The sequence below is a fragment of the Magnolia sinica genome, chromosome 2 (genome assembly GCF_029962835.1).
Source record: "Magnolia sinica isolate HGM2019 chromosome 2, MsV1, whole genome shotgun sequence".
NCBI lineage: Eukaryota > Viridiplantae > Streptophyta > Magnoliopsida > Magnoliales > Magnoliaceae > Magnolia > Magnolia sinica.
Genome location: NC_080574.1, coordinates 10,118,026 through 10,145,642, shown reverse-complemented (window position 1 = coordinate 10,145,642; position 27,617 = coordinate 10,118,026). Strand labels below are relative to the sequence as shown.

The 27,617-nt window shown below is 41.6% G+C and overlaps 1 protein-coding gene across 2 annotated transcripts; it reads left to right on the top strand.

The window, feature by feature from the left end:
* Positions 1–103: 103 nt before the first annotated feature.
* LOC131234415 (uncharacterized) lies at positions 104–23,224 on the top strand. 2 transcript variants are annotated; one of them, XR_009165707.1, is made up of 10 exons: positions 104–752; positions 6,510–6,716; positions 7,413–7,655; positions 15,659–15,725; positions 15,811–15,966; positions 16,166–16,257; positions 20,123–20,305; positions 20,388–20,527; positions 21,894–22,395; positions 22,549–23,224. XR_009165707.1 is itself a non-coding variant. In XM_058231274.1 (9 exons), the coding sequence occupies exons 1-9, from the start codon at positions 231–233 to the stop codon at positions 22,102–22,104; spliced, it is 1,821 nt and encodes a 606-aa protein (XP_058087257.1). In that variant the 5' UTR covers positions 104–230; the 3' UTR covers positions 22,105–22,502. The 2 variants fall into 2 exon arrangements, 1 of the variants encoding a protein (XP_058087257.1); XM_058231274.1 differs by lacking the exon at positions 22,549–23,224 and having other exon boundaries at positions 21,894–22,502.
* Positions 23,225–27,617: the final 4,393 nt, after the last annotated feature.

The window sequence follows — 27,617 nt, the reverse complement described above, 5'->3', positions numbered from 1 at the left end:
ATTTTTGGCGATAATATCTTTTAAGAAAATTTCGGAGATAAATAACGATATTTTCAGAATCTCGGCGACATTTCTCATAGTCCCTCTCTCTCGCTCTCTCTCTCTCTCTCTCTAAATAAAAGCGACTCTCAAACCAAACTCCCTCCCTCAATTTCCGGGCCAAACGAGTTTCCAGCAACGCCACCGGCGCACATGAGCCCCCGCCACCCGCCCCGGAATTAACCTGCGCCATGGGCGACACCGACACCGTCGCCACTGCCAAGGTCTTCCGCTCCCTGGTCGAATCCGCCGACCGCAAGTTCGCCCGCGTCCGCGACCTTCCCACACACGGCTCCCGTGGGCCCCACCACCAACACTATTTCCACAAGGTCTTCAAGGCCTACACCAAGCTCTGGAAGTTCCAGCAGGAGAACCGCTCCCGGCTCGTCCAATCCGGTCTGAACCGGTGGGAAATCGGCGAAATCGCCTCCCGGATCGGCCAGCTCTACTACGGCCAGTACCTCAGGACCAGCGAGGCCCGGTTCTTGCTCGAATCCTACGTTTTCTACGAGGCGATCCTCAACCGCGGCTACTTCGAAGCCGGCAGCTGCAGCAGTGGGGGCCCGCAGAAGGATCTCGGCCTTCGGTTCAAGGAATTACGCTTCTTCGCGAGGTTCCTAGTCGTTTCTCTGTTGTTGAATCGGACGGAGACGGTGCGGGCCCTCGTCGATCGCTTTAGGGCATTGGTAGATGACAGCCGCTCCGCTTTCCCGGTATTTCCCTATCTTGAAGTTCTGCATGTTGAATTTTGTTTATTTCTTTTATTTCTCTTTATTTCTTAGAGTTCCGCTTTCTTTCTGTATCTGATTTTTGAGCTATGCGTAATCATCACCCACAAACCATTGTACGTTAGCTTAACATACAATCTGCCTTGGCACCTGTGTAATCAAGGAATGGACCCCGCCATGAAGATCGCCTGATATGGAAATTCGGCCGGCCTGCTCATCAGACGTGTGGCCGTTCTGTATGAGAACAATGGATAGTTTAAATCTGACCTGACAATGGTCAGGTCAGATTTGACATACTTGTGCTGGCTGCCTGATGAGTGGACCGGCCTGATTTTTGCACCTGGAGATCTTAATTGTGGGTTCTGCCCGTGTGAAGGTGGTGGTTGCATGTTAAGCTTACCTACAACCAGCTCTAGGGGATCATTACTTTGTACTATGTAGCTTGTTTATCATAAAGAATGATGTAATTTGTTTTGTTATTTTTTTTAAAAGGAAATTTATCTAGAGTTTTATGGGATATATTGGGTGCAGATTTTGTGCTATAAAATTTATAGGATATCTAAGGCCCTTTTTGGTTGTGACTTAAAAATGATTTCTTCTCATTTTAGTTAGCAGTAATTATGTCTTAGAGATCATATTTTATATAAATTACAGGTTATCTCATTCAAGGAAGTGAAAAAAGAAAACCAAAAGAATATATAAATTATGGGCCATCAAGATTACTTTTAATCCTCACCAAAATCTCTAATTCATCATTATTATGGGGCTGTTTGGATGGGAGTAAATTGAGGTAAATGGGTGTAATTGGGAGTAAATGGTAATTGAGGTGTGTTTGGATGAGAGTAAATGCATGTAAATGGGATTAAATGTGCATGTAAATGAAATCCTCTATACGAGAGAAGATTTGGAAGTAAATGGGATGAAATGCCTTTTTGAGTTCCCTTGGAGAGTCACACGTGCAAATAAAGGTGCCACTACACACATGTCCACGACACACGTTTTATGCTAATGATGCTTCGAAATAATTCAATGATCGGCTACATCACTAAAATCACACCAGAAGAATGATCCAAGCCGTCCAAAGGATGGCCATATAAATGGATGGTTTAAAAAATTGGCAAGTTGCTTGTTTGTGATGCTTACATTAGTGGCTTACCCAAGGCTCGAAATTGCCTCATTTTTTGCTACAGTATATATTTCAATGGGCTTATTATAATCATTCTATTAAATATCGCATATGTAGACTAAGTTGGGATATTAAAGCTGATTTGGGATGTCCCATATTTTCTTGCAAATATATCGAAAAATTCAAATGCATTCCAATTCCTCTCATTTACTCCCATCCAAACAGAATATTTGGATTTAAAATGCATTTTATTTACTCCCATCCAAACACAACTATGTAAGCCATTTACTACCAATTCATTTACCTCCAGATCCATTTCCCATTCACCTCCAATTACAAGTTCCCAAATGAGCCCTATAAGTAAAACAGGATGAACTCATTTTTTTAGTGGCAACCATAAGGGGCATTAGGGTGTAATTATAGTGTGATGTGATGTGAGCGAAAGTAAATGTGGCAAGTTCATGCATTGGATTCTTTCTGGAAATGTTGTGCTATGCAAGGGAGCTTTCACTAGGGCTGCAACTTGGGTTTGGGTCTACACATACCCGATTGACATCGTCAAGGTCCTCGGGTTGGGTTCGGATTGTAAAAAAGTCAGCCTAATTTGAAATCAGGTTGGGTTTGGGTTGAGCAAATTCAGGTTGGATTGGGTTGAGCATAGCGGAATTCAGATTGGGCACCCTCGGCGGGAATTCAGGTCAGGTCAATTGCAGGTGGGTTGGGCCCGGTTTGACCCTCAGCCTGACCCAACCCACCTGAGTTGCACCCGTAGCTTCTGCAAGGTTGTCCAATTGGTAAGAGGTCATCTATGAGGAGGTTTCTTGGGGGATGATGGAAAAGACCAAGATATCCCATACATGAAAAAATAATCCTACATGAGTGAAGAATCAAATGGTCAGATGGGTATACTGGTAGGCAGGGGAAAATCCATTGTGTGGTCAAATTTAGTTTAAGTTCTGAAGGCTTCCATGAATTGGAGTAGCAAGATTCTGCTAGATCTATTTGGCTGATATGTCTGTAGTCTGTACCATTGAGATTCTTTGGATGCGTTGAAAATATCTTTAACGACCTGTCACCAGTTGAAAAATCAGAAGAAGTTTGACCTGGCTCGGAAGTGAAGCTAAGAGGCCATGAGCACAGAGTCAATCATGCTACTGTTATCGATTACAATTAATCTTCAATCATCATCACCCTAGAGCTCTCTTGTTTGAAGTCCACATTTTCTTCTTTTCAACTTTTACCTCAGATGATCATGATCCACCTGTATGCAATTATCCAAAACTCAATGGGGATCTATCCCCAAACTCGGTCTGGATTTGGATGTTCAATTGAATTGAACTGCATAATAAAGTTCAGTAAAGTGGAATGACCTTAGTGGGGCTAGCCTAATCTTATTCCAAGTGAAGCCAGCCCCACAAATAGCAGTTTGGGTCATTTTAAGCCCAACTCAAAACACATGGAAATGCAATCAGGGTTGTCATTATGAATTTGAATGGTTCCCCCTCCATTTTGACCTTTCCTCTATTCTATAGAAATTTTGCAATTTAGTCCAACTGAGCATCTATCTACACCCTAAATGTTTTCCTTATGTGAAACTACTCAAAATCATCATGGATACCCCCACTTCTAGGCGTTTTCATTCTACCATGTCGCGGGTCGCTGCCCAGTTGACATGCATGGATGATTTATTCATCCGTTCAATTTCATTTCTCCTCAGTTATTCTAGATTCGTAGCTGTTTCATTGATCCAATACAGAGCAAACATATAATATTCTCTGAAACTCTGCCTGGTAATGATCAGCTAGCTAATCTGTAACCTGTGTAAATCAAGAAGTTTGATATTAGAATTTAGATGGGCAGCTGTTCACCTAACTTTTGCCCAACAATCACTAGAATTCTTGTTCTGAAGGTGGATAAACAGGATTTGTAAAGGCCATCCCAAACGCTGGGTCGAGGCTTCAATGATGAAGCATATCAATATCCTTGATTCCCCAAATCCCTTCTAATAGAGTTATAACAGCTTTCTACTTGATAGGAATGAATCCCGCTATCAACCACCTGGAATTCTGCTCAGCTGATTTTGTATCTTTAACTGAGGAGCTTACCAAAAAAAGTATGTAATGAGAAAACTTATTGTAAAAATTACCTTAATAAATGCATTATCCCCCTTTTCCCTGGGAGACCCTTTCTCCAACTACCTAAGTTTCATATGCGATCCTACCCTGTAGGTAGGGAGAAGATCCTGAGTGGTTAGGTGACAAGCTTACCATGGGCACCCTATAATCAAACCTTGTGAAGCATACTTTTATGGGTCCACTAATACGCCCATTCATGTACTTGCCTCTTCAGTAAATTTTGACCCGAAGATATCTCATGATAACATGAAAGACTACCCAATGGGAAAATCTTGTCTGATGGCATCGAATGGAAATGCCTGTGATTCATGTGATATAGCCTTCTCAAAGACCTTTGTGGTGAAATGGAGACAGAGATCAAGGATCCTGGCAGCTGCAAGCTCCTATCTCTTGAAAGTAATCAACAGTTGAAATAGAACCATAGAAGAGACAAGGGATGCACACTGAGGCCTTATCCTCTAGTTCCTGCTCAATAACCACAGTGACCGTTCCCCTTTGAAATATGTTCCGGAGAATCCACTCCACCTTGTTCCTTTTCCATATTTCCATGGTCTTTTTTTTTTTTTTTCCAGCATAAGACCTACATGACATGTAGCCGAGCCACCCCAGTTTGGGATAAGGCTTAGATGATGACGACCTACATGACATATCTACTGACAAAAGATGAAGATCTGAATCAAAGAGAGTGCTGAATTAATGGCCAAGGAGTTTTCTCCAACCAGGTCCTTGGAAAGCAAAGCCAGAGGTGCAACATGAATACGACAAGGGTACAGATTTTATGCATACCATGGTAATTTTGGACATGACACACAGCAGCTACGTACATCGTTTGAAGTATCTAGGTATCTTATTGTACAAATACAGATTCTGAGTAAGCCTGCCAGTTATAGAAGAGAGTGTTAGGAACCTTTCTTGCCCTCAAAAGACACAACATCTGTCCATTTGTAGAGACATTCAAAATTCGACTAAGCAAGTAATATAACAAAAATCGCTCGCCACTTCAAGTCATGATTCTGGAACATCCGATGACAAGAAATGCTGCGAAAATGGCTTCCTAGAACTAAGTAACCCCTCCATTCATCATGTGGTTAGTGCCACGACTGTGGGTTGCTGATGGGAAACATGGGCGGCTAGTAAAAAAACCACAGGTTCTTGTCGTTAAATTAAAAAAGAAAAAAGAAAAAAAGAGGCATAGGGTTCTGCTTAATTAACTACTTAAAAGTAAATGTAGAGATGGTGACATGTGTCATTAGAGATTCTAGGTTCATTTTTATTGTTAGAACACAGGTAGAATTGCTAGTTCTTCAGAGAGATGGCGGCATGGAGGTATGTGCTGGAAGGCCATTTGGTTAAGTTCCCTGGTGAGGGTTATTTTGGTCCAAAACTAGGTTCTACTCTTCTAGTATATTCTTCTTGGGGTTTGGATTATCTAAGGGATGCATTATTGGATGTTTCCCATTTTCTCATGTTTAGCAGTTTCTATTCTTTCTCCAAAGGGATGTTAGAATATGTTCAAATGGAGTTGATGCTGGGTACTCGGTTAAACCAATCGAATATTGGTTTAAATGGTCATGTATTGGGTTCCTGCAATAAGTGTTGGGATGTGGCCACAATTTACACATTCGGCAGTTGGAACTGAATGAAATTTCTCTGGAAAGCTAAATTTTGAGGCTGCCTAATAATGGTGGTTCCTTCAGAAACATTTCTATGGTTTGGGATTTATGAGTGTGGGAATAACGGTCTTGGTGGTGACAGTTTCGGTTCAGTTCTACTTAAGCATCTACCACTGCTTTGGACTCCAAAAAATTGGCACTTTCTGGTTTCCAGTCAATTGATCTGATCACCCATACAAAGTGAGGTGTGTACTCCTCCCCAGCCCTCAAGTGCCTTTTACCTCACTACCTCCGGAGCTAGGAGGCACCTGCATGGAATATATCCATTTAACGAAAGCCCGTTTTATTTAAATTGTAAAAACGGCATCCTTGTCTATTCTACCAGAATACTTGGCCGAAAAAACTTACAAAGAGATGTCCACAACCGTTAATGAAAGACAATGAAGGCACACACTATTAATGATTAAGGTGTAAAGGAAGCAGGGTTGATTTTATATAATAATATTATCTATTCTAGTTTAACCCAAGTCCATGGCTCCCAGTGGTTGTCCATATACTTTTAAAAAAATAATCTATGCTGCTTCATTATCTCTGATTTATTTATTTTTAATATTAAATTCACATGTCCACATTGAAAGCAGTTTCATATGCAGAAATGGAATTTATTTGCCGTTTCTTGTCATTCAAAAGACTTTATGTTTACACTGTGATTCCTGCACTTCTTCGACAAGATTTGACAAGTTTCACCTGTTTCTTTTTTTTTATTATTTTATTTTAGAAGACATTATTATTAACAGATTTCATTAGGCAATACATCATGGTGTATATATATTGGTTCCTCTTAGTAATTCTTGGACCATGTGACCAGGACACAAATTTTAAAGAATGGAAGCAAGTGGTGCAAGAAATTGTCAGGTTTTTGAAAGCTGATACAGCTTTTATGAATATCAGGCCTTTGCGTTATTGTATGCTTTTTGATTCACATCCGGCTTCCCTTCCACACGTGGCTCGTTTCCATGCAAGGAGAATTCTAAAGCTTAAAGATGCTGTACTGACGAGCTATCATCGGAATGAGGTTAGCTAGTTTTACATGTTTATAACAATAAGGTATCTTTGCAATGAAGATGCGTATAGCTAGAATTCATCTGGTAATGTAAGCTATTTTGGTTATGCAAGTTAGAGAAATGCTCTAGTGCTGTCAGAGCACTATAAGTTATTGTGCTCCTAGTTGCATCAGTTCAGTTAAACAATTCAATTGATTGATTTGAACTGTCCATCAAGTCCACAATCCATTTCTAAGGCTACCATGCAAAGATGCCCCTAATCCGACGATCCAATCCCTTGATGGTTTGGCCTTATTTTCTGTAGCCATCTTTTTTCCAAGCCATGGAAACGATGGCTATAGTTGCTAAGCAAGCAACGTTGGTCTCTGACAAATAGATAGATTGATTTGTTGATTAGACCTTTTTTTGTGTAAAGAATCTTGGCGATCCATATTAAAGACCATTGATCGAATGGTTAATATTTGTAAGATTAGTGTGACGCTTTCATGATTGTCCATGAAATGTGTGGTGGACCTAGTGAACTGCCTAGATCAATGGATTGGATATTCCAAGTGTCCCAATGCAAGTACTGCAACTAGGAGCACTACAACTAATAGTGCTTTGAGAGCACTAGAGCATTTCTCTATTAGTCAATCATGCAGAAACTTTTAAGAGAATTAATGAACGATGGATGCATGCAATTTATGCTTGTTATATTTTACATTTAGGTCAAGTTTACGGAGCTTACTCTGGACACGTTCAGAATGCTGCAATGCTTGGAGTGGGAACCTAGTGGATCATTCTACCAAATGCGTACAAAGGAATCAAGTAATAATGGTGCTTATGCTGATCAGTCTGGACCGTCTGGACTGATTGATATAAATCTCGCTGCAGATATGACTGATCCAACTTTGCCTCCAAATCCACGGAAGTATATTCTTTATCGTCCTTCTGTCACACATTTGATTTCGGTGAGTGTCAGACCTGTAATATTCATTGAATTCTTTCCAAACCCCTTGTTCTGTTTGCCAATTCAATTTGGAATGATTGTCATCTTGTTCTTTTGGGTGGTTTTGTACTTGTGCCTTTTCTTAGCTTAGCCCATAGCTTAGAATCTCATGTCAGGTGTCACATATGGTGCTTGGTCAATACTCGCATGCCAGATATCTCAAGCAACTTGATGCAGGCCCATGGCCCACCATAGGGCGTGGCATGTACTGAATTTGGACTGTTTATTAATAGATTTAGGGCCTAAATATCAAGACTGTAATATGCTATTTAGAGGAGATACTGGGGCGTTGTGATTGAAGATAAGGGGAAGATGTAATTGAAGATTTTGAATATTATTCCCTAGATTTGCTTTTACTATTATTAGACTTATCACCATCGTAGGTAAATTAGATTGATTTTGAATCAGTCTCTTAGTTGAAGGATTCTCATTAAAGATTCATTTAGGGTATCTATAAAGGGGGGAGTAGGAGATATGCATTCTAAAATTTGTAAGTGTGAGTTTTTCATAAGTATTGTAGGAAGAAGTTTTATATCAATAAAGTATTTTCCCTATCTACTTGGGAAAGACCTTCCTCCCCCTTGGGGTGGAGAAATCATTCAAAGCTATTCTTTTGGGAGGTTCCCCCAATGGCTCTCCTCTAACGACTCCGAGCCCTGCGCCCCCTTCCTCTTCACCAGCTCTGACTCCCCCCGTCCCCCATCTGGATTCCTCGTCTTCTGTCTTGAAGGAGGCCTCCACTTCTGCTCACCTGCTCCTTCCCCCTGCTTCTCCTCAAGGCTCCTTCCCTCGACCTCCCCCCGAGCTCCTCTCTAACCTTTGTGATGAATCGAGTTCCCCTGTTGTGCAGGTGTAGGAATATGTGATCTCCACAGCTAGAGAAAACCTCAAATAGTTAGGGTGGTATACCTTAGGAGTGGTGCTACTCTCCATGACCTTTCCCTATGGTTTTAGTTCTTTTGTGGCCTAAGTCCTGATTCATTTAGCTTAAGGTTAATCCATCTAAACCATGTCTTGGTGGCTTTCCATCTGACCCCTGATTTTAGCCAACTCTAATAGAGTCAAGCCTATGGAAGGCATGGGAAGTTGGTTAGATTGGTCTATTCTTGGCTTTGAAGAAGAATGGTTTATCTTCCCTTTTATTCCTCTTGAACTTTGGTCTGTCGACTTTTTTAAGGCTATTGTGATGCAAGGACATGTGATGACCTAATCCTAGATGTATGTATAATCAGGTTAAAGAATATTCAAATAAATACACCAATTAACTAACCGTTTCCAGTCAAAGGGATTAGGTAAATTTCAAAACAAAGATAAGGTCATTCTGTCAGGATCATGCCCCTTAGCATAAAATCATGTAAACAGTAAAAAGGGAGGACCTATGGATATGAGGATATCCCAGATCTAGCATAAGTCAGTCCACAGTCAAGTTTGGATTTGATCGTACTGACTAACCATACCTCTTTTCCGTTCAAACTAGAAATGAGATATCCAGAGAGGAACGAAAGGGGTGAAAAATGAAGGGTTCGAGATGAAGAAGGTACTGGTCCTTTTGTCGTCAAAAGAAAAGGAGGAGGATGATTCTTACCTTTTCCTACATCTCGAAGATCTAAAAAGAAGGAAACCTGAAATCGGGATGGAATCCTCAACACCTAAGGGCCAATCCTGAAACCCTAATCTCTTGAATAAAGAAGAAGAAAAGAGACGAATTTCTATTCATTCAATAATAATGAAAATAAGGTTTCTCATAACGTATATATAAGCTATGGAAAAAGTAAAAGTGTACTAAAGCCCTTGAAAATAAGAAAAATAATAATTAAAAAAAGGCAAAAAGTACAGAAAGTGCAATAAAGCCCCTAAAATAAGGAAAAGAACAAAAAAAAATGCTTAAAAGTAAAACAACCATGTGGTAGGGTGTGAAATCCGACCCATGGATCTATGGTCAAGGTGCGGTCATGCTGCCCCTACACTCGTAACGCGTCAGAAAATGAGTCCGATGGACCCAACGTCCATCCACATCAGCTCCTCCGCTCCGGTACTTTGTCGGCAACGCCTCCTTCTTTGGTATACTCTAAATGGTGCACCAATGATGTTCGCATCATATTGCCTCTTGTTTGGGTGATCTTGTGCAGGTGGACCAAGCTATTGTCAATAGGGAGGAACATTGTTTCGCCAGACTTCGGATTAGAGTTAAGAGACTAGGGGGAATTCTTGCAGAAATCAAAATCAAGGTGGGTGGCCTTTTTCTCTCTCTGAAAGTGTATAGGGAATCATCTTTTTAGGAGTCTTTGGAAAGGATTGTTCTTTCTTTAGTGACACCTCTCGTCGTTCGGCCGACCGCCGGACCTCCAACCTCAAGTGTTTCGCGGAGCACCGATGTGCCCCTTTGTCACGTGCAATCTGCAACCTTTGAACATGTCTCGTGCGGAGGCCGCTCTTCTACCCGATAAAGGACGCATGGAATCGGAAAAGGGAGATGAAATCCCATTTTAGATTTTGTAGCAGGAGAGGTCACCTTTCATCTCAACTCAATTTATCACCCCGGTTAACGAGATCTTGGAGAACGAGATATCGAGACGCAATCAAAGCCTCATTCCTGTTTTATCGGAAGACCCTTCTCATAGCACACTTAAAGCGATTTCTCCCGAGGTCCCAAAAGATCTCCCTATCCGGGTTAAGATCGCCTCGAGCCCAATGCTATACGTGTCCGCAGCTAGAAGGTTCTAAAGGAAACCCCTCATCTATGAAATCCACGTGTCCCTCTCGAGCCCCATCTTAAGACACGTGGCACGAAATTCTTGAACCCACGCAACTAGAAGGTTCGAAAGGAAACCCTTCATCTATGCAGTCCACATGTCCTTCTCGAGCCCCATCTAAAGAGACGAGGCATCGAATTCTCGAACCCACGTTGCTTGGAGGCGATGTTGAACATATATCTCACGCGGGAAACGTGTCTCATATGCCGGACGAAGACCTTTCTTTCAAAGAGGTGTCCGACCCCTCTGTAAAGCTCCAGCAAGAAGACCCCCCAGTCCCGATCCCTTATCAAAAGAAGAATTAGAGGCTAGGGAGGAAGATGGATCCGAAAGCAATTGGACCTCCACCTCAGATGATGAGATTATCCGAGAAGCCAACCCTAGTCTCTGCGCCCTAATCGCGTATGAGGTCTCGAAGGACCCCTTTCTCAATTGTCATTTGGCCCTGCCGTTTCAGTATAAGTCTTTAAAACTCCTCCTTCCTCCCCTTCTTCTGTCTGTCACCTTTCCCTTCCTTGCAGTGGATGCGGGTTCATCTTCTTTGACTATAGAATCGTCTTCAATTGGACCTATAGCTTTGGTTAATATCCAGCATGAACCCCAAGGTGAAGGAGACAAGAGTTAGGTCTGGATGTCGTCCGAGGAAGCCCTGGATGTTCCTCCTCTCAGAACGGCTTTCAATTTGGAGAGTTCTTCTCCCTCGTCGGAGGAAGTGTCTCCTTGTGTTATTCTAACTGAAGTTTTGGAAGGGCCGGTGGAGGCTATCAAAAGAAAACATTGGATTAGGGATGCAATTGTACACGTTGGAAGATTGTTAGGGGTGGTGTTTGGACATTAATGAGGACTACATAGCTCTCTTCAAGCTAGTGGCTCAGAGAGGTTCCAAAGTGATTGTCGATGGGATATCCTCGATCATAACTCAGAGGTTGTTCCAACCTAACAGGGAATTGGCCAGACTTGGTCTTATTGAATCGGGAGTGATGGAGTTTCACCCCCGAGAGAAAAGAAAGGTTGGAGGGGTCAGGTCAGTCCACCAATGAAGATCCTCTCTTGGAATGTGCGAGGTTTAGACTGCCCTCATAAGTGGTATCAGGTTAAAGAGATATGCTCTAGATCGAAAGCTCATATTATTGTGTTGGGTAAAAGAAGATGGAGGACGATCCTCCTAGCAGTTTTCTAGGCCATTTGGGTTGAGCGCAACAACAATTGTTTCAGGAATATTTCAAGCTCAACGGCAAGAATGTTCTCTAGAGTGCTAGTCCTTAGAGACTATGTGCCTTAGTTTTTTAGGGTCTTTTTTTTTTTTTTTTGTGAGAGGGGGGGGGGGGGTGTTAGGCTGCTGAGGAGTAACCCTTTCTCCGTTGGGGTGTTTTTCTGTTCTTTGTTGCTTTTTCTTTCCCTTGTTGCTTCGTTTTTCTGTTTCTGTTTGGTTTGTGTTCTATTGATCTTTTTCTTTCAATAAAAATATTACCTTTTAAAAAAAATTCCCTTGCTCAAATATTCTCGTGGGTGTACTTGCGTTCATTTCTTTATGATTTGGGTGTTGAGGTCCCATTGACTCGATAACGGATTGCACCATTTTTGGTATCTGAGCAAGTTATCTTTAGAAATTTTCGACTCTACGTCATGTCCTAATGGCTTCGAAGGGGTGACACAGGAAGAGTTTGTGCAAGTAACCCAATTGATCCATGCACTCACAGAGAAAGTAGATTAACTCACGTATACGGTAGGCAATCTCACTCATCAAGTGGGAGAGTTCCAAGGTGAGGGAATCCAGAGGCTGAAGTTGGAGGTCCCTACCAAGGCCCTAACCAACAACGAGTGACCCCCGACTTGTGAAGACATCAATAATCGAATTCTTTGATCGTTAAAACGTGAGAGAGAGTTCAGAATTGAAGTAGAAATTCTAGAACTCCATAATAGGTTGCATGTTAATGACTTCAACGATTAGCTAAGGTAGAGAAGGTGTTCGAGTACAAGGAACTTGGGGAGAATTGGAAGGTTAAGTTAGTAACTATAGAGTTTTCCGGTCATGTGCTAGCATGATTGTTTGATCTCTATGCCAAACAAATTTATTCAGCTAAGGAGAGTAAAATCATGAGAAATGATGGGAAAAAAAAGAAGAAGTTTAAAAGGAAGTTCTTACCCATGAGTAATGCATGTGACCTCTATCAAAGATGTAATCTACGTCGGTAAATGAATACACTGGGGAGTTCTATAAATTGACATTATGGGCAGGGTTTCATGAGTGTAAAGACCAAAAGATTTCAAGATATCTTAATGGTCTTAATCCAGGCATTAGAAGTGAATCGGCATTCAAAGATGTATTTAAGATGTTTGATGCATACACACTTGCATTAAAAGTCAAGGAGATAATTAATTTGGGACTTGGGAGGCAATTTGGTGCTCTATAAGGATCGTCATCAATGTTGGAGCAGCACACTAATTTTCCACTTAAAGCAACCACAGGTACTCACATAGGCCAAGTGACGATGTGCCATTGTCCAATAATGAAGCAAAGCCCCAACCCTGAGAGAGGTGGTTATTGACGAAGGGCTAGTACACCCAAGAAGAAGAAGAAGAAAAAAAAAAGGAACTCCCTTCACGTGCTTTAAGTGTCAGCAACTAGGACATTTTTCTTTTTACTTTCCAGGACATCAATACACAATTAAAGTAAATTTGACCGAGGAAGGAGAATATGTTAAAGATGCTCCTGATTGCATCCAAATGAAAACCAAAGATGACATAGAATATATAGAACATGCATATGAGGGTGGAATGCATGTTGGAGAAGATAGGTAAGATGCGTATGGAGATAGCGTGCGAGTCGTTGGTTATCCAACGGAATATGCTATCAGTAACTTGGATGGTTGATTTGGGGTGATGGTTGCGGCACAATATCTTCTGCAACACTTTTACTATTGGTAGGAAGACATGCACGATTTTGGTAGACGGGAGTAGTGAGAACATTGTCTCGCAAGAAATAGTGGATAAATTATAACTCAAAGAATATAAGCACCCATGCCCATACATCATTTGTTGGTTCAAGAAAGGGGGAGAAGTTTCTATTAACTCCAGGTGCTTAGTTTCAGTATCTATTTGATCTAAGTAAAAGGATGAGGTGTGGTGTGACGTGGTCCCCATGGATGCATGCCACATTTTATTAGGCAGACTATGGTTGTGGGACTAAGATGTGGTACATTAGACTTAGGCTAATACTCATTTCTTCATTAAGGATGGTGTTAATATTGCATTACATCCAATGAAACATATTCCAACATCCAAATTTGATGAAGACGAGGGTAAGAAATTGCTATGTAGAAAAGTTTGAATAGGAAAGCAAGGAGACTGACATCATTTATGTCTTAGTTGCTAAATAAAAAGCAAAACAACCAAACGTTCCACCTCTAATGCAAAAGCTCTTTCATGAATATTAAGACGGTGCCCAAAGAACTCCAAACTGGACTTCCTCCTATGAGGATCATTCAACATCATATTGACTTGGCATTAGGCTCAAACACGCCAAAACTTGAACATTACCAAATGACTCCAGCCAAATAAGCCGAAGTCCTGTTGATTGAATGGTGATTGAATGGTCCAACATAAAGAAAATTAAGAGGGAAAGAGAAAGAAGAAAAATAAGCGAAAGAAGGATATCAAAGAGAGCATAACAAAGTACCAAGATGTTGCAAATGAATACTGCAACCAAAAGATGTAAAAAGAAGGTGACTTAGTTATGGTTTTTCTTTGTAAAGAAAGATTTCCAAGGGGAACTTACAATAAGCTCAAGTCTAAGAAGATTGCTATATGCCAAGTAAAGAGGAAGTCAAGTGACATTGTCTACGAGATTGAGTTGCCAGATGACTTAAGTATCTTGCCGACTTTCATCTGGCTGATTTTTTTGAGTACGATGGCAACATGTCTGTCATGCAAGATGAAGTCATTATCGATATGGATAAATAGTTTCTGAAAAAAGAAGGAAGAAGTAGAACAAATGTTGCGCATGAAGGCAATTGGCACTCACCAGGGCCAATACAAGCAATACTTGGTGAAATGGAAGAACAAGATTATTCTGAATGCACATGGATCACGAGTGACAAATTGAAATGATTGGATCTGAATCTCTACTAATATGAAGTATCCAACTTGCCAAAATTGAGTTCTTTTCAACCTGGAGGGAATGATGCAGGCCCATGGCCCACCTTAGGGCCTAGTATGTGCTGATTTTGGACTGTTTATTGATAGATTTAGGGCTTAAATATCAAGAACTGCAAGTTGCTATTTGTGGGAGATATGGGGGGATGTGATTGAAGATATGAGAGCTGATTTAAGATGTGATTAAAGATTTTGAGGATTATTTTTAAAATTTCCTTTTACTATTACTAGGCTTGTTACCATCTTAGGTAAATTAGATTGATCTGAAATCAATCTCGTAGTTGGGGGAATTCTCATTAAAGATTCATTAAGGGTCTATAAAATGGGTGGTGGGGTAGGAGGTAGGCATTCCAAATTTTCTAAGTATGAGTTTTTCGTAAGTATTGTAAGAAGGAAGTTTAATATCAATAAAGTCTTTCTCCCTCCCTACTCAAATATTCTTGTGGATGTACTCTTGTTCATTTCTTTGCAATTCAGGTGTATAGGTTTCATTGACTCAATAACTGGGTTGCACCACAACTCAAATCAGTTTAGTTGTCCATGCAGAAGCTCTGTATTGACTATTGGGAGCATTTTAAAGGGTATGACCTTGCTGGATGGTCCAGACTGGACAGTTACATGACAATAGGAGTCCGTTGATCATATTGAGAGCATCCAATGCCTGTTGTATCATGCCATCCACTATATGGTTTGCCAGGAATAGAGCTCCCATATACATACCTCTGTCAAATATGATTTGTTGGGAGTATTGCATATATCCGTGTACACATCTTTACCATTATAGATGGAATAGGTTGTATGCTAAATGCTAATTGACCTTTATCATATTTATATATGCTATTTGGGAACCTTGCTTGAAATGCAAACTTTTAACTTTTTCTATGATTAGAAATTGTATGAATTCAGCACAATCAAACATATAGTTTCTTGTTTCCATTACGTATTAGCATTAGTTTCTTAATGTGAGGCTGCCTATTGCATTCTTCACTTGATATGTGGTGTTCATGAAATCAAGAAGCATGTCTGGAATTAAAGGTTTTACGCCCTGTGTGGACAGGTAATTGCTACAATTTGTGAAGAGCTCCCTCCAGATAGTATTCTGCTATTATATATATCAGCATCAGGTTTGCGTTTCTTCCCTGCTCACAGCTCTAATAATCTGCTCATGCTTCTGGACCTTCAATAGTGACTCCTATGCTATTTCTGCAGGAAAGGCTGGTCAGAAGACAGAAAGTTCTGGAGCTTCAAAGAAGTCTTCAAACTGTGAACGGGATAGTTCACTCTCTCAACCCCCTATCAGTGGTAAGAGAGAATCAACTGACTGTTTTGGGAGTTCACTATTCTTGGGTTCTCGAGGCAGTGGAGGTATGTGCCTAACATGCACTGCATGATTTCTTGCACTTGAACCATGGTGATCTCATTTCCTTTAGAAATTCGTAAGGAGAAAAGAATATGAATTAACTTTATGTAGTTGGCATTTCTTGTATTTCTATTCAAATTGGTAAAGTAGTCGAGGTTTTTGTACTTCTTCATGTTCACTTATGGAGGCATTTCTGATATTCAGATTTGAACAATCTTCACCCTGGTGATATAATCCCTTTTACAAGAAGGCCACTTTTCCTGATCATTGATAGTGACAATAGCCATGCATTCAAGGCAGGTTTGTTAAAACTTTTCTCCAACTTGATAGTTTATTTGGATTTATCTTGAGCAATATGTAGTTTCCAAAGTTAGCATTGCTTGGTAATGTGCAATAGATGCATCTGCTATTTGTATCTACATGCATCTATTAGAGCCTAATGGTGAGTAAAGCTTCTTCAAAAGCAATGAGGGCGATACTGGTAAAAGATTTTTACAGGGCTGCTACTGAAAACTGTATATGTTTTTGTAATAATTTTATATTATCCATAGGACGCTGTTATAATAATGACTAGGCCTGCTGGAGGCATAAGCTTCCACCTGTGCCTAAAAGCCAGTTGTGAGATGACATTGAGCCACATCCTCGAGCCATATTGTGACTAAAACAACATCTAAGTTGGCTCATTCTCCAGCACAAGGTATGCACCTTATTTCAGCGTATGATTCTTCAAGTGACATGTTTAGGTTCCTTTTGTCACTTCTTTGGAATGGTGGAACAGGAATCATGTCGCCGACCCCCCAATTAGTTGGGAGAAGTCTTAGTTGATTATTATTAGATTTGCATGTGTCATTGGAATTGATCTGTTGAACTGATTTGCACAGGGACCAATTGCTAGATCTGCACATGAATCTTGAGTAGATCTCTGTAGGGATATGAAGACGGTTGTCTAGGTACTCAAACTGGATTGACAATTCTTTTCCTTATCTTTCATTGAAATCACTTCTGATCAAGGCCATGTGAAAGAAACCAATGGGACGGGCATGCCCTAATGCACTAGTGGTACGAAATTGGAGGGGAGAAATCAAGACCAATTTATTGTTCCCCTTTTGGGAAATATCTAGAGAACATATACCCCCAACCGTAAAAGAACAGATAGAATTTTGAAACCACCTACCTTCCAACTTAAAAATATAGCTGGAGAGTTGCCCCATGTTTGAATGTGGGAGAAGCTAGAATTTTGCTCCACATGTCATCAAGATAACATGTAATCCTTAATATCTTTTAAGGTTTATTCCTTTCATGTGTACCCTTAATTTAAAGGTAAATTTTTTTATAAAAAAAATTCATTAGGTTCCATTCAGACTTCAGAGTAATCGAGTAGAGGCGAGGCCGATCTCTGATGCCTCTGGAATGCCCTCTTGAGGCAGTGAAGCATTGGAGACCACTGGCACTTTTACTTTATTTTCTCAAAAAAAATTCTGTTGTTATTGCGAGATATTAAGTACAATGTTATTTAATCCAAATTTGTATTTTCGTGAGTGCACATTATCCTCAAGTATATAATCTTAGTGGATCCTCAACGGTGTTCCCAGTATCCGCAATATTATCAGTATCACCAGCTTACCGAGAACACTAGAAGTATCAGAAATTCCAAGTATTGGTGATGTATTGTTGATATATCACAAAGTATCGCCAATGTATAGCAATATTTTTTACTGTATAGACTCCAGATGTCGCTCATATCGCCAATGTATCGATATTGCCAAAAATCAATTTATTAAAAAAAATCCATATCAATTTTTTTTTAATAAGTGCATGGTTGTGTGATGAAATGCATGTACCTGTGTGTGTGTTTGTGTGCATGTATGTGTGTATGCATGCATGCATGGATGGATGGATGGATGCATGCATGCATGTATGTATGCATGCATGGATGGATGGATGGATCATGCATGTGCATAGATGGATGGATGGATCATGCATGTGTATATATGTGTTTTATGTGCATGGTTGGATCATGCATGAGTATATATGTGTACGTGTCATTGTATGTATGCATGGATGGATGGTTGGATGGATGAATGAATCCATCATTTTCCCCATGTTTCCCAAATGTTTACCTGAGTCAACGATACATGCTTTTAAGCCCCCATTAAAGGCAAACTTATTATTTATGCATCTTTTTTGCTATTATTTGATTCCTAAATATGCAAATATATGTATTTTAGCATTTATTGAAGTATCATTGAGAAATTCCACCATTTTCTCCATGTTTCCCCATTGTTTCCCAGAGTCAACATTACGTGCTTTTAGGCCCTCATTAAAGGAAAGCTTATTATGTATGCATCTTTTTTGCAATTATTTGATTCCTAAATATGCAAATGTGTATTTTAGCATTTCTTGAAATTTTATTGAGAAATTCCACCATTTTCCCCACGTTTCCTGCCATTGTTTGCCTCAGTCAGGCATACATTTCTGAGTATCGGCGAGATAATATTGGCAATATTGATAGATGTTTCCATATCTCCAGCCAGCTATGCATGTAACGATACCAATACTACAAACACTGGCCCTACTGCAACAGAGACCACCCAGCTAGTATCTATTAATCACGAAAGCTCCTCTCAAGGCCCCATGATTCTCTAAGGAATCCTCTTCTGAATTAGCATCCTGAGGAATATGAACAAAAGAAAACTCCCAACCCGATCGTATTTTTTTCCGATTAGGTCCACCAACATCCCACGAGGAAGGCCCACCATTTGCCCACAAGATCGCATTCCGGGAGTCCCATTCAAAGATGATGGACCTGTCCAAAATCTCTGCCACAATTTTGCATGCATGGAGGAATTCTGCAGTCGGTGAAATTTGAGTCAAGGATACCAATAGGCCCCAAAAAATAAGTGATGATCCTGCCATCTGAGTCCTAAATGAGATGTCCAACCCACACTGGGCACAGATTCCCCCAAGAGCACCCAAAAAAATTAAGATGACAGACTGGATGGGTCTTCCAATGCACTAAAGCAGGGGCCCTCTCCCCATTGTGCAGTACCCTTTTTGCCGTTAAAAGAGGACCTCACCACAATATCTTTGACAGACAAGGATAGTCACACCATATAATATCTACTCTTGGAGTTCTCTTGTTCTGTTGTTAGAGTATAGATTCAGATGTGATGGGCCAAATGATGGAAAGAGGTCTGAACTTCTGCGATATGCGACCATGTTGTATGAGCTCTTGCTAAATGTTTGTATTTCTGCAATGTTTAAAGTTTCTACCAATACCTCCTAACCAGCAATTAATTCTTTAAGGCACAATGCGAGGGCATCTACCATTATACTCACAATGATCAGCCATACAATTGCTATTCATAATGGAAAGGACCATTTTTAGCTTCTTGGACATCTTGACCTTACCCCTCTTTATCATGTCTCATTCTTGGGCAGGGTTCTTTCTTTTTCTTTTTCTTTTTTCTATTTTAAGGTCTCAGGCATGGTTTTTGCAGCCAATTTTTATGTAGCATGATTAGTTAATGTTTCAAGCAGTATGTGGACGTCTTTTAGCCTTAACCATCTTTTTCCATCTTATAGGATATCTATAAAACCAACCATGCTTTATGGAACAGAATGTTCATAGGATGTGCGGGTGAAATGAGGATGTTGAGATGGATGAGTGACAGAAGGATAGAATTAGAAATTAGTGCATTTTCAAGGGAACGTAATAGTTGTACCAATAGGTAATAAGACGAAGGAAAGTAGACTTATATGGTTTAGTCATATGCAGTATAGACCAAGAATCGCTCAAGTTAGAATGAGTTGCTTGGTATAAGTTGAAGGCTCTAAAAGAGCAAGGGGAAGGCCCAAAAAAATGTGGATGGAGGTAGTAAGAGAAGACTTGATGACCTATGGTTTAACTGAAGGTTTGGCCCGTGATAGAGTGGAATGGCAGAGCAGGGTTCATGTAGCCGACCCCAATTAATTGGGATAAGGCTTCAATGATGATGATTCTTTCTTATGGTAGCACCGTTTAGTCTTCCTTTTCAGGGTCTCCAACTAATGTGTCTGTTTATGTCACCTTGTCATATGAGTCTTTGCTGAATTTAGGGTCCTTCGTAAATGTCCATTCGTATCAATTTGTTAAGGTCCTCATATTTGAAAGTTTTCCAGGTCATGCATGGAGCGGAAAGAGGTGAGAAAGCTGCCCTGCTCCTCTCCCCTGGGAGGCCAACATTCCAAAGCCTGTCTTCCGCTGATCTAACACATAATGGAAGTCAGTTTACGTTTTTCCTAACTGCTCCTTTACAAGCTTTCTGCCAATTGGTCGGTTTCTCCACTTCAGATACAGATATGGTGAGTTTGATCGAATACTTGAAGTTTTCCAAAGAATCATATGCATACACTTGGCTCTGATGCATCCTGTGGGTACTTTCAGAATGTGTACAACGAGGCTGACACCATACTTTCCTCTGGCTTTTCCGAGTGGGAAGTGATACTCTGTACATCATCCAAATGCCTGGATCTGGTTTGGGCCCAAGTTTTGTCCGATCCATTTCTACGACGTCTGATTCTTAGGTGAGGATGGTTTATTTCTTGATGACATAAAAAATTTGTTTGTTTGTTTATTTTTTTTTAAAAATAACTAACATGAGAAGGATCTTGTCTGGATGGTGTGAAGCCGCATCGATGGGACTATAGCCTAGATGCCTTTTCCTATGGAGGATGGAGTGTGGCATCTTATAAACCTGACATGTGGGCGATGTGCCACGTTTATGATAATCTGGACCCTTCAACCCCTGCAAAAACTTTGTGATGTGATATTGCATATGTATGTTTCTCTCTGTATATGCAGTCCATCAGTTGGCAAGTTAGAATCACCCAGTCAGTTCAACCTTTGAGTAGCCCATCTGCAGTTGGTAGAATACTTGGTCAATGGACCAGATCATTTTATATATGTGCCATGTGTTTGGATTAAATGGGGCTGTGCCATCCTCCATATGTAGCCTGCTTATCATATAATTTCTCTAGGGCATGTTTGGTTTTTGTGCAATACCTTTGAAATGAAAACGATAGGCACAAAATCTAACTTTGATACTGTTTGTGAAACAAAAAGTGGCATAGAATCTTTTTCCCATTTCTAAGCAAATGCTCAGAAACTGGGATATCTATGTCGCGAAAAGGTTGATAACTTGATTTCCAACTGCTGAAGACCACAATTTGACTGTTGACTTTCTAATGTTTCTGCATGATTCCATGGAATACTTTGCTGCAATTCAAATGCACAGATTTCATATGTAATACATGTTTTCCTGTAGATTCTGTGCTCGTTTTCCATATCCACGAAATGGTTTCAACAAAAACTGATGCAGGACAATTAACCAGTTGCTCTAAAAGCTCGAACTGTTAGAGTATGATGAATTAATCCATTTATCTCATAGCCCAGGCCCCACATCGCATGGGTTAGGACCTCGGCCGAACCCCCTTCGTGGGCTCCAAATCACATGGGCCGCCCACCCCGAGTGTGTCCCCGTATCCCACGGGCTACCCCACTCGAGCCTGGTGTGAAATGCGCATTAATCACCCCCGGTGAGAAGTCTCGAACACGAGACCTCCTCCGTGGGCTGCACCTATCCTAAGTGTGCCCCTGCATCCCACAAGTGACCCCACTTGAGCCCGGTGTGAAAATGCCCCTGCATTAAAAATAAACACGCCCTTGAAACCATGAATGTCCTTGGAGATTTGGCAGGTGCACATTGAATTCACCAGCCTCTGCATAATCCCAGGGTTATTCTATGTCCAAGATCTGTTTAGTGATTTATGCCGACACAACTGCAAGTTGGCCACACACTGTAATGGCATGATCAATTCCCCTGTTCCTTTTTTGTCTCTAGCTTTGATCGCATATATTTGGTTTTCTTCTCTGTTATGATGTCCTCCACAGGTTTATATTCTGTCGATCTGTCCTTTCTCTTTTCCGCCGACTGGGAAATGGTGATCAGTACCTGCCAGATTGCCTGCCTCATCTTCCTGATTCAGTCTCTCCAACCTCAGCAGCTGTCGAAATCAACATTCTCCGGCTTGCAAAATGCCTCGGGGTCGAGAGCCATTTTCACTTCACAGATGCTATCAAGACTGTTGACGATGATGATTAGAATCACAAGCAATTTAAGAAGTTTGTAGATAAACCATCAATTTTTGCAATCTGATTTTTCGTCGGTTTGATGGTCCCAACATGCGAAGAGCTCAAGAATGCCAAACCACAGGCTGCAGAGTCCAGTAAGGCATGCATTAATGTCTTAGCCACAACTGGTGTCGAGTTTCTCTGAGTTGTTTGATTGTAGTAGGATGGTGGGCCAGGCCTTAGATGATGAAGAGACTTGCTGCAGGTTTTGTGCATCAGTGTGTTAATCCGTTGTGCTGTAATATTTTATTGTCATTGCCCGGTAAGAGCTGTAACAAAGTAAACCTAATTCTTTTCTTTGTAGAAGAAAACAAGTTCTCATTGTAGAGATCATTTTTTTATACTTGAAAGTTACAAAAAGTTGATAAATCTTGGTATTTTTTGGTGCTGACTGTTATCTCCTTGGCTTCTTCAGGCAGCATTCTTCGCATGGTCTGCTGACCACGGCTCGCTACTGTGCACATGTTTGTGTGGTTGGTTAATCTGGAAGGACCATCCATCTGATGGTTCCTGCTATGGATTACCCAAGGTACAAAATCCATGCCAGTTGTGGACTCTGTTCTAGGTAGAGGTTTGCTAAGCGCGCGTTTTTGTAGGGTACCTGCCCATTCACACGTACCACATGTTGGAGTGCCGAGCTTTTGATCACGTGGGAAACCAACCAAATCTTCTCCCTCAACAATAAGGCTGTTTAAAACACTGGTGGTTCACAATTTACAAAACTAATGGATGGTTAAATCAAAATCTTATAGCCATCCATTTGTTTTTATAAACAGTGGCCCACCCGAAGAGTGAAACAGCCTTATTATGAGGCCAGAACTAATTACCGTGTCCCATGTAATGAAGGGCTCAGATCTTGTGCCACATCGTTGTGCTTGCTGGTAAATTGGGAGGGCTGTACATTCTCGGTTGCGCTTGCCAAACCTTTTATATCATTTGCATTTCCACCCGTCGTCGGAGTTGGCAATTGGAAAAATTGGCATTAACATCAGTTTGGTTTTCTACCATGGGCCACCCACCTGGAGCCACCAGATGGATGATCTGGAGTCGCCACTACACAGATTTGTGTACCATTGCAATTCTTAATGAAAGCAGTTTATCCAATCAAGGGTTGGTACACCCAAACACTCCCACATCCAATTTATGCATGTTTCGTGTATTCATTATCCTTGAGTAGAACTGCCATATGGGAATGCCTTGGCAATTACAGAAAAGGTTGTGTTCACTTTGGACGCTTTACCCAAAGGATGGGCAAACTCTACCTGCAGCCATTCATACTCATGATCTAAGCTAGGAATTGCAATTACCTTACTTTTTAAGCTTGACTTGAAAGAAATGTAACTGCAGTTTTTGGGCTACTGCCCTACCCAAGAGAAAACTAACAGCTGATGGCCATTCAACATTTTAAATTTTAATCTAACTCTCCATTTGATGGCCTAATATTTGGACCGTTGACATTGTTTAAAGCTGTGGAATTCTCAGCCCATGCTCCGTCAGCAGTGGGCCCCACAATTTGGACACTCTGTATTGACTATGCTAGGGGTACAATTTAGGCGGGTTATGTTGGGCTAACCTGAAAAGGATTCAACCCAAGCTGACCCAAATTCCAACACGAGGTGCCCAACCCCAAGTCTTCTAGGTGCAACTGCACCTGAATAACCCAAATACATGTGGGTATTCCCAGCACGATCTACCTCGGCCCGAATTCAAATGGGTATTCTAACCCGGACCCGAACTTGCTAACACCGAATTCAAATTGGGCTGGTGTTTTTCAATCCAAACCCAGTCCTAGATAACAATCATTAGGCGGGACCAACCACCAGCATGACTTGGCCAAGAAATTAGGGCGGATCCACAATCGTGCGAGGAAAATGGATCACAAACTCAGCGCATGTGGCCCACCAGATGAGCGGACTAACATCACTGTTGGGAAAAGGGCATAGTGAGTGAGATGGCGTTTTGCGCTGCGATTCACCTCGTCCTTTTTGCATTTCCCATGTTTGGTAGTTGGCACGTGGACGACTGATGAGATCCTGGGGGTCGTTTGGCACCGTGGATTGGAGGGGATCTGAGGGGGTTTCAAATCCACTGGTTATTTGACAGCATAAAGTAACCGGGTTTCAAATCCAAGGGTTTTCTAATCCCCTCAAATTTGAGGGGGGTTTGCAACCATTGTGAGAGCTTGGATTACACCTAAAATCATTTCAATGGTTATATAGGTAATATGTGTGTCACTATACACTATCATTCTACTGGGCACATGGCCCACTAATGATGATCAACACCATCCAAACATTGCCCATGTAAATCAACGATTAAAAATCGCTGGTTAGTCACTCAGGCATGATCTTGTGCTTGTAGCCCAACTAAGACTTAGAATTTCATCAATTTCAGGCAAAGCATATATTTATGCGGGCTTATCACAACCATTGTGTCAAAAATTACATATCTCACTAATTAGACATATTAAAGTTAATTTAGTAATTAAATTCAAACCCCAACCTACCATGGATTGGTACTTTTGGATTGAAGTTGATTCACTCACCCTGAGGATTGTAAATCCAAGGGGTCTCTAATCCTAGTGCTCCGAGTCGAGGGGGTTCCAAATCCACGCTCCCAAACAGGCCCTAAGCATAATGTCCCCGACATCTGACGTGCTGAATTATTATCTCTCCAAGTTTAGGCGGCGCCTTTACTAGGAGTAGACTCCCGTGCTGGATCACCACCATTTTGAAAATGGTGAGTGACTGGTCCTCCTCGCACGTGGGCCTGACTACAGCTATCGGGACCATCAACTTGTGGGTCTTTCGGTCGGAGCATGTCACTAAAATTACTCGTATAAAGAAATCCTAACCATCCAACTAATGGCGATCAAACGAATGGTGAAAACGTAAAATGATGAGTGGTCCAAATTCTAAGGGAAATGTTAGATGGTCAATATTAGCTTCTCAGTGCAATTTTAGGTCGTGCTCCATCCCCAGTGGGTTAGGGATTTGGACGGTCGAGATTTCAACTGCTCTGCATACAGTTGAAGACCCATTTGCAAACGGTGCAGAGCCAACAGAGGAGTCTAGCCCTATATTATACCATGCTCCAAGAAAGAAAGCAGAATATGCAGTGTGCTCTGATCTTGAATCTACAAGTGGGGCCCATCATATGTATACTAATCATCTGGTTAGAATAATAATTGCAGTGGATTCTTAGGCTGTGGACCGTCCATCGCCCCTGTCTGCACGTATAATTTCAGATCCAGGTATGCCACGTGTTCAGTTTATGTGTGATGCCCACGGAGCATCCCACTCTCTCGAACTTTTCTCGATTGCAACACGGTTTCCACCGACACTATTAATCAATGACCTTGTGGGTCCCAGGGTCATAACGATACCTTCCAGATGAGACAGTTGGAGAGAGACCGTGCAACAAAAAGCTGTGGGGCCCACCTTGATGTGAATGTGACCTTTAATTCGTCCATTATTTATTTGGGCCAGATGAGGTTAATACATGAGCCCAAAATCAGGCAGATCCAAAAATCGAGTGCGCCCCACCACAGGAAAAGGTGGGAATGAGAAGGCCTACCAATGAAACCTTCCTGGGCCCACAATAATGTTTTTATGCCATCCAAACCGTTCATAAGGCAACCCCCCATCAGTAAAAGGTTCAAATTGTGGGCGTCCGCATCCCTCCTGTCCCCTATGTGTGGTCCACCTGTATTTTGGATCGGTCTGATTTCGGAGCACTAACATTAGCTGGGTCAGATGATGGACGGAGTGGATGTCTCGTATACATCATGGTGGGCCCCAAAGGCCTTTAGGGCCTGTTTGGCCGGGCGAATCCAATGGGATTAGGAGGGATGGGATGGATTTCAAGGTAACGATGATGGTGTCAGTGGATTGGTTCAAGATCCATGGGATTGCTATAGCCCGGGGCAAGTTCACTGGGTCTGTTTGGCATGCCCGGCATATCCTGGGATTTTACCTTCCAATCCGTCCAACCAAGGGATGGGATCAATTTTAAGGTAACGATGGTGATGTCAGTGAATTGTTTTAAGATCCATGGAATTGCTTATATCTCGGTACAAGTTCACCGGGGTCTGTTTGGCTCGTCATGCATATCCCGGGATCCCATCCCTCCTAATACAGTTGGATCGGTCCGGCCAAACAGGCCCTTATGTTGTACGGGCTTACTACAACAGTTATGGCAGGAAATTTGCGTTAGAACCTTCCCACCGCAAGATGATACGCCCATGAATTCAATGAACCATCCACTCTACGAGCCAAAGCCGGAAAACCACACCGTGTTTGAGATAGTTAGGTGTACACCACACGTGCCAGCATGGCAAATGGGTACCGGATCCAATCCATTCATCGGATTAGTAGATTACTATACTAGGTAGATCCTCTGCCCAAAAATGAGGTTGTCCACTGGTCAGGTGGGCCGCTCTAACCTAACGTCATGGCCCGTCTAATCAGTGGACCAGATTTAACTTTTGGGCCATAACATCTACACAGTCATACTCACCAGATGGACGGCTTGGATATTGGGGTGTGCACGGGATTTGACGGTAGATCAGGACTGTACTGGATGATCCACCGTGGATGGCGGATGGTTCAAAATTACCGTGAACGAATGATCGCAACCGTTCAATAAGGACAAACAAAGTGGGGGGAAGAGTTAGATCGGTCTTATGGGTCCACTTTGCAGGATTGTTCAATGGCTGTGATCATCCAATCAGTGGTTTTGTGACCATGCGTTATCAATTGGATATCTATCAGGAAGTTGGGTTTTGAAATGCAGTAAATGTGGTGGCTGTCTTTCCATTGGCGTTGATAGGTTGCTTTCTTAAAATGAAAGCTACCGAGACAAAATCAGATGGAACTTGTTTTCTGCTGAGCAGATGGAAAGGGCACATCTGGGACCGGGACTGGGACCCACCTCGGGTTAGAAAGCTCAATATCACCATTAAGAGGTGGACCACATGCGATTCTAGTGCCACGTGTGAAGGCATATCGCTTTCTATTCACGAGAAAACTGTGAAGACGTACTCACATTGCAGTACTCTGCAGCACTCGTATTGTTAGTTACACGTACGTACGTGCATAGACCCAATGTTGATACCGTACCGAGTTTTCCATCCCACCCTGAAAAACGGAAGCGGATTGGCTGCTGTACCCCACACCAGCTATGGAAACGGATTGGCTACCCCCGGGCTGGTGGTCGGAGCTCTGTGGGTTCCGCCATGATGTATGTGTTTCATCCATTCCGTTCATCAATATTTACAGATGATTTTAGGGATTAAGCCAAAAAATGAGAGGGATATAAATCTCAGGTGGACCACACCACATGAAAACAATAGTGATCGGATATCCACCATAAAAATTCTCCTAAGGCCCACTGTATTTTTTATCTAACATCCAATCTGTTCATTAGGTCATACAGGCCCAGATGAAGGGATAAAAAAAAATCAGCTTGATCCAAAACTTTTAT